This window comes from Ichthyophthirius multifiliis (genome assembly GCF_000220395.1).
Source record: "Ichthyophthirius multifiliis unplaced genomic scaffold scaff_1120509250130, whole genome shotgun sequence".
NCBI classification, from domain to species: Eukaryota; Ciliophora; class Oligohymenophorea; order Hymenostomatida; genus Ichthyophthirius; species Ichthyophthirius multifiliis.
In genome coordinates this window covers 121,385-129,386 of record NW_004087063.1, presented here as the reverse complement: position 1 = coordinate 129,386, position 8,002 = coordinate 121,385, and the positions used below count along the sequence as shown (strand labels likewise).

Below are 8,002 nucleotides of genomic sequence, written 5' to 3'. Positions count from 1 at the left end.
TTAAAAAAAAGGTAAAATTAAATTTAAAATAAATTAGCATATAGAAAATATTTATATAATTGAAATAATATAAAATTTATAAAATATTATATATAAATAAATAGTAATTTATTATTTATTTTATTAAAATATAAAATAGTTTTTTTAATTATCTTTTCAAATAAAAAAAATATATATTTTATATTAAGCTTTATAAAAAATAAAGTATATATACATTTAATATACTTAGTAGAAACAATAATTTGTAAATTAAATTATAAAAAATGTTATAAATTTTTATATAATTTTCTTTCCTTATTAATAAGATCTCAATATATTTTCTATTGTTATAATTATTCATTTATATATAAAAATAACATTTTTTTTTTACTTGGTATAAGTTTCTATATGCTATTAATTAAAATAAAGAATTAAAATAAATTAAATTTAAAGAAAAAAAATATAATAGAAATTAAAATGCAAGAAAAACTGTATATACAGATATAATATCTTTTTAAATTTTTTGTTTTTGTTTTTATTTTAAAAATCAAGTTTTAATATAAGAGAATTTATTTAAAATTAAATAAAAAAAAAGATTCATTTAAATTCTAACAATTTTAAAAATAATTAAAAGCTTTACTTTTATATTTTATAACTTATATATTTCTAAAATTTTAATTTTAATATTATATCAAAAAAAAAATTGATATTAATTTAAAAAATTTATAAATTGTGAAAAAAAAAAAAATGAAAGATATTATAAAAAAATAAATAATATCTTAAATTTTTAAAAATAAAATATAATATATAAATAAAAAAATAATGTAATAGTAAATAAAATAATATATCTTTTTAAAATATATAAATAAATATATGTATATATATATATATATATATATATATATATTTATATTTTTATATACATATATATTAAATAATTTTTTTTTATTTAAAAAAACATTAAAAAAAAAAAACTAAAAACATAAAAATAATATTTATTTTTAAAATAAAATAATAATTAATAGTTTGTCAAAATATTTAAAAATATATTAAAAAAACACTCTTCATTTTTATTAAATAGAAACAACTGCATCTTTTATGGCAGCTGCTAAATATCCAACATTTTTAGTTGTAATTCCACACTTAAAATATAAAAAAAATCAAAAAATTTTAAAAAAAATAAAAATAATTACCATCGAAATTCTTCCACTTCTAAGTAAATAAATATGATATTTATTAATTAAAACATCACATTGTTCCGGTGTTAATCCTGTAAACGAGAACATACCAATTTATTAAGTAATATGGTCCCAATTTCCTGGTGTTTATAATCTAACCAATTCATTTTTAAATGCAATTCTCATATCAATAATTCTCTTAGATACCATATTTAATTCCTCCAACCATTCATTATATAATACTTGATCTCCCAGAATTTTAGCTGCAATTCTAGCCCCATGAGCAGGAGGATTAGAATACATAGGTCTAATAACGAGTTTTATTTAAGACAAAACTTTAACTGCAGTATCTTTATTAGCACAAACAATATGGAAAGCTCCAATTCTTTCACTATATAATCCCATATTCTTGGCAAAAGATTAAGAAACTACTAACTAGAATCCTAATTCTGTAAATAATCTAATTGAAAAGGCATCTTTGACCAAATCTCCACTAGCGAATCCTTAATAAGCTGAATCAAAGAAAGGGAACAATTTATTTTATTTCATTAAAGCCGCTAATTTTCTCCATTAATCTTCACTTAAATCATAGCCAGTAGGATTATGTGCACACGCATGTAATAATACAATTGATCCGGCCTTAGCTTACGCCAAAGTATTATACATTCCTTCAAAATCGAGTCCTTTTTTTTAAGCATTGTAATAAGGGTAATTTTTAAAAGTCAATCCAGCACATCTAATTATATCATGATGGTTACCCCATGTAGGATTACTTACATAAACTTCACCTGGAGTGAATTTTTATAAAAATTCGAATCCGATTCTTAAAGATCCGGTACCTGAAATTGCCTATACAGTCACTACTCTTTGTTCTTTTATGGCAGCACTGTCTTTTCCGAAAATTAAAGCTTTGGTTAATTCGTTAAATTATGCCAAACCGTCGATAGGAAGATATTCTTTATCTAAAGTAGGATCGTTAGATAACATTTAGTCAACTTTTCTTACTACTTTGAATACATAAGGCTTTTCGTTATCGTCTCTGTATGCTCCGACTCCTAAATTCATCTTGTCTTTTGATTAATCGTTCTTATATGCTATTGCTGTTCCTAAAATCGGATCTGGGGGAGCAAGTTAGACGTTAACAAAAACGTCGTTTGAGCAGTTATTCTATTTATTTTTTTGTTTTATTATTTTTATTTAATTTATATTTTTTTTACTTATATTATTTATGATGATAGTGATTGGATTTTATCCATTTTATTTTATTTTAAATAATTTTTTTTTTTTTTCTTATTTTTTATTTTTATTATTTATCTATTATTTATAATATATTATTTTATTATATATTATGGCAATTAAATTATTGACGTAAATTTTATAAAATCGTCACATTATATTATTATATAAATATTTAGTATATTATTGTTTTATTAATTGTTTTTATATAAATTTTATAAAAGTTAATAAATAAACAAATAAACAAATTTAATATATATATATTTTTTTTTTAGTGTTTTTTCTACATTTCAAAATTATTTTATTGTAATAATTAGTTTTTTTATATATTTTTTATTATTATTATTTTTTTTATAAAAATTATAAATTAATTTAATATGTTTATAATTTTTATTTTTTTAAGAAATAAATGACATCTAAACAAAAATATATAATAATATTGGATATATTTAAATTTTTAATAAATATATTTTTAATTTAATTTTAATATATATAAATATATAATCAAGATCAGATTAATATTATTTAATATATTAATTTTTATTTGATTTTTAATATTATTTTTAAAATTATAAAATTGATTATATAATATTTAATTAAATTAAATATTATTTTATTTTATTTAAAATATAAAAAAAAAATATTAAATAAATACATCAATTATTATAAATATAATATAAATTATAAATTATATTAATTTATATTTAATTATTTATTTATAAATGTAAAAAATAAAAATATATATATATATATATAAATTTTAATAATAATATATAAAAATTTAATTTAATTCTATAATTAAATATGATATATCTTTTAATAAATAAATCAAAAAAAATTTAAATTTCATATCAAAATATTTTTCTTCAAATAATAAATCAATTAATTTTAATATTATAATTTTTTTTTTAAAAAAAAAATTAAATTAAATAATTATTTATTAATTATAAACGAATTCACATAAGCTTTATTTATATAGAAGTACTATCTAGATTAATTGCTACTTATATAAATTTACTAAACTAATGGCTAGCATAAAAGCTAGTTAACTCTCTAAAATTCATTTTCAAAATATATGTTATTTCTTTACATAATGGGAAAAACTATGTTTTCATTAATCAAAATTAATTTTATCTAAAGTAAACTTAAGTAAAAAATATATCAGTAGCATTTTAGGTCTTTTATTTATTATATAAATAAAAATAAATATAAAAACGATGTATGGATAAAAATTTATAAAATAATTTTTCTTCTAAATATCCAATTATTTTCGATGTATATGAATTTATAATAAAATAAGGAAAATATGTTCATAATCAAAATTTAATACTTTATAATATATGTTAATAGTTTATATTTATGCATAAAGGCTAAATCCATAAACATAATAAAAAATATTATAATTCTTACATTGATTTACAGATATCTTTATATATTCCAAAAGGTTTTTAAAAATATTTAACTGACACTTATTTTCTGAGCCAAACTATTTTTTACTTATAAAAATGCACATCATTATATTTTTTTAATTTTTTATTAAATATTAAACATCGGGCATAAATATGTTTAAAGATTGTATTAATAAAATGTTTAAGATCATTTACAATATGGGAATTTTTTTCAATTGTCTAAATTAACAAAGAACAACTTTTATTTTTTAATTAAAGTGTTTTTATATGATTAGTGTTTAATTTTTATTATGGATTTTTGTTTGACTCTACTTTAATATTTAAATATGGATTTAATAAGTAACTTTCATATTCAATTTTAAAAGCAACCATATATTGGTAAAATCTAAAATTTGTTTATATTAATTTAATTATTAATTCTAAAACTCAGATTTAACAATATATAATTTAATTTATTATATATATATTTATTTAATTCTAAAATAATATTATTATTACATTTTTATAGAAAAACAATGAAATTAAAAAAATTACAAATATACTTACAATTGTTGGCAAAAACAGATTTATAAAATTTTCGATTATTAAAATTTATTACTGACATCAAAACCAAATAAATCGAAATATTTAAGAATATCTAAAAATCTTTTTTAATTTTAAAATAATAATACGTGTAATTTTAAAAGAGGATATATAAAAAATAAGTTTTCGATTATATGAAATTATTTTGTATTTATAAAAATGTTAATTTATTGTTTTTAGTCGTAATTAAATATTTAAAAATGTATTTTTATTTTTCCTTTCATAAAAATATTATTATAAATACTTTTTAAATAAATAACTTGTTTAAAAAAATAAAAAAAACAGAATACATATATTTGATTAAAAAATAATAAATATAACTATAATTTCTTTTTTAAATTAAAATTAACGATAACTTTTAATTAAATATAAATCATTTTTTTAATTATAAATAATAAATTAAATTGAGAAATTTTAATAATATTTTTTAAAAAAGAAGTTTATTAAAAATTTAAAAATAATAATTTTAATTTTTAGTAATTACATTATAATTTATATTTTTTAAAAAAATAACTTTAAATTTACATTATTTGAAATTAAATACTTTTATAATTTTCTTTAAATTTTAATTTTAATTGAAAATTTAAATATCATTTTTTAAAAATATATATTTTGATTAATTTGATATAATGAATTTTTTTATTTAATTAAACATATCTTATAATTAAGTTTAAATTATATGTATTTAGAAAAAATATTTATAAATTAAAAGAAAGACATATATTAATAATAATAATTTTTTTATATAAAAAAATAAAATAAAAATATATTATGTCTCACAAAGGAAAAGGCAAAGGAAAAACATCAAAATTCGACTCAAAAATATCAAGAAAAAAAACAAATTAATAGCCATAATTAAGCCTTGCTTAATAATTTGAAGGCGCATTAGATAACATTTATTTTATTGAATGTCAAATGACTAATGGAAAATGGCATAAAGCAAGATTATTAAGTTATTAAATAAAAAAAAACAAAAAATCTAATATAAAAAAATATAAAAGGTGCAAGATTATGTAAAAATTATGATCCTAAAAATCTAAAAAAGTATAAAAGAATTTATAAATATTTTTTTATAAAAATTCTTAAATAATATCCTTAATTAAAAAAAGAGAAGACTCATATGATTATTATGTACATTATGAAGATTAAAACAGACGTATGGATGAGTGGGTATAAATAAATAGAATTAGGTTATTAGATGAATTAATACCAGACGAAACTAAAAAACACCATAAACAAAAAAACGATTTTAACGAATATAATGAACATGAAGGTTTCGACTAAGATTTATTAAACGAGCATTTAGAAATAACAAAAATAAAGACAATAAGTAGTGTATAAATAGGCAAAAATAAAATGGATTCATGGTATTATTCCCCATTTCCAGCAAATTATTAAAACTAAGACATTTTATATTTTTGTGAATTTTGCATGAATTTTTTCCTTTCCCCGCATGAATTATAACGCCATTCATAAAAATGCATATTAAAAAATCCTCCAGGAGATGAAATATACAGAGATGATGCCGGACCAATAAGTATTAGTATGTTTGAAGTCGATGGAAAGAAAAATCCAGTATATGCAGAAAACCTATCATATTTTTCAAAGCTTTTTTTAGACCATAAAAATTTATATTGGAATATGGACCCTTTTCTATTTTATATTTTATGCGAAAACGACTCCGAAGGATCCCATATTGTCGGTTATTTTTCAAAAGATAAAGACAGTAAAGAAAGTTATAATTTATCGTGCATTTTAGTTTTCCCATGTTATTAAAGAAAAGGATATGGAAAATTCCTTATTTCTTTTTCCTATGAACTTTCTATTATAGAAGATAAAATAGGAACTCCAGAAAGACCTTTGTCAGATTTGGGAAGAAGAAGCTATGAAAACTGGTGGGTTTAAAGAATTATTAGATTTATTTAGTCAAAGCCTAAAGATTTCTAGTTCTCAGTTGAAGAAATTACAAAAGGAACTTATATTAGAGACTAAGATGTCATTTGGACTCTTGAATAAAAAGGACTTATTAAATATGTTAATTCTTAATCTGTTTTATGTACTGATGATATTTTTTTAAATAAAGTTTATAACGAAGCTGGAAATCCAGGTGTTTTGGTTAAACCTATGAATATTCATTGGATACCTTATAGATTATAATGGAATAAAGATGTTAATGTTAAATTTCCTGAGTATGATCCCATTGAAGGGAGTAATTATACGTTTGTGACTAAATAAGTTAATGGTTAACTATAGAAAAAAACTCCAAAAAAAGATAAGAAAATTAATTAAGATCATATTAATAATAATAGTAATAATAATAATAACAGTAATAATTTAAATAACGAATAGAATTGAAAAATTGAAGCATTAAGTTCTCTTTAAATATTTCTTTTTGGTAGATTTAAAATATTATTAATGAAACGAATTTAGTATTTAATATAAAATAAATAAACTTTTTATGTAATATAAATATAATTGAGATTTTTTAAAAACTATATTTTTCTGATTTTTTTTTTACTTACTAAAATAAAAAAAAATTGTTAAATTTCTTTATAAAATGTATGTTTTTTTTTTTTTTTGAATTAAATTATAAAAAATATTAACTAACTTTTTAATCAATTCAAAATAAAAATAACAAAAAAATAACAAAAAATATGAACAATAATTAATTAAATGAGTAAAACTAAGAACTTGAAAATAATATGAAATGCTTACTTGAAAAAGTATAATTTTATATCGAATGTATTTTCTCTATATAAAATATTTTATAAAAAAAAATGATTTTAGATACTAACTTTTATGGAGTAATTTATAAAAACAAAAGAAGATGTAAATGAAATTGAAAAAAAATTAATAGATTATGATGACCTAACTGGATTATTAAATATAATATAATAAATATTTCAACATTTAACATATAAAATTGATAATGTAGTTTAAAAGTACAAAAAATAACTACAAATAATAATAAAATTTAAATATTTAATAAAAAAAAAAAGTTTAAAAAATAAAGATAATAGTAATAATCAATAAGAATACGAAGAATTAGAAAAAAATTTATAAAAAAACGAAGCAGAAATAAGAATCCATATCAGAGTAATTTTAAACTTAAAAAAAAAAAAAAAAAACTAATTAAATTCACACAAAAAAAATAAAATAAAAAAAAGCAAGAACAATAATTAAAATTATATACAGAAAGCATATAATAAAAATTAGACGAAAGTGAATAATAAAGAAACGAATTGTTATAGTCTAGTAAATAAATGATAAATGTAATTTTAGTTTATGATATAAAATTTTATTTATTTTACTAAAAAAAAATAAGGATTTAAAAAAATAAAATCATTATTTAAGTGAATAAATAACAAATTTAGAATAAAAAAATTATCAGTATATTGAAAAAATTAAATATTTAACTACAGATTTATTTAATATACAATAAAAATTAAGTAAAGCTACAGAAAAAGCAGTTAATAAAAAAATATATGTGTAAATATATTATATTATTAAATTATATATAAAATAGGAAAAAAGTTTATCATTAATATCACAAAATTGTATTAAAAAATAAAAAAGCCCAATCTTAGGAAAAATACAGAATAAAGTATTATAAAATAA

At 17.0% G+C, this 8,002-nt stretch overlaps 2 protein-coding genes across 2 annotated transcripts, besides 12 other annotated features; one reads left to right on the top strand and one right to left on the bottom strand. All coding sequences in view use genetic code 6, as the record gives it.

Annotated features, from left to right (window-relative positions):
* Positions 1 to 395: 395 nt before the first annotated feature.
* Positions 396 to 420: a microsatellite.
* Positions 421 to 769: 349 nt separating this feature from the next.
* Positions 770 to 824: a microsatellite.
* A 12-nt stretch (positions 825 to 836) lies between these two features.
* Positions 837 to 910: a microsatellite.
* Positions 911 to 1,043: 133 nt separating this feature from the next.
* Positions 1,044 to 2,419, bottom strand: IMG5_049480 (hypothetical protein; the record flags this gene model as incomplete). Its single annotated transcript, XM_004037510.1, has 3 exons — positions 2,375 to 2,419; positions 1,173 to 2,324; positions 1,044 to 1,121 (listed from the first exon to the last, which is right to left on the bottom strand). The coding sequence occupies exons 1-3, from the start codon at positions 2,411 to 2,413 to the stop codon at positions 1,044 to 1,046; spliced, it is 1,269 nt and encodes a 422-aa protein (XP_004037558.1). The 5' UTR covers positions 2,414 to 2,419.
* Positions 2,341 to 2,387: a microsatellite.
* A 15-nt stretch (positions 2,420 to 2,434) lies between the features above and the next one.
* Positions 2,435 to 2,469: a microsatellite.
* Positions 2,448 to 2,507: a microsatellite.
* Positions 2,508 to 2,907: 400 nt separating this feature from the next.
* Positions 2,908 to 2,956: a microsatellite.
* Positions 2,909 to 2,966: a microsatellite.
* A 1,654-nt stretch (positions 2,967 to 4,620) lies between these two features.
* Positions 4,621 to 4,660: a microsatellite.
* A 733-nt stretch (positions 4,661 to 5,393) lies between these two features.
* On the top strand, positions 5,394 to 6,687 carry IMG5_049470 (hypothetical protein). The gene is made up of 2 exons (XM_004037509.1): positions 5,394 to 5,428; positions 5,494 to 6,687. Exon 2 carries the CDS (start codon positions 5,838 to 5,840, stop codon positions 6,510 to 6,512), a length of 675 nt encoding a protein of 224 aa, XP_004037557.1. The 5' UTR covers positions 5,394 to 5,428; positions 5,494 to 5,837; the 3' UTR covers positions 6,513 to 6,687.
* Positions 6,685 to 6,718: a microsatellite.
* Positions 6,686 to 6,727: a microsatellite.
* Positions 6,728 to 7,011: 284 nt separating this feature from the next.
* Positions 7,012 to 7,037: a microsatellite.
* Between the last annotated feature and the right edge of the window lie 965 nt (positions 7,038 to 8,002).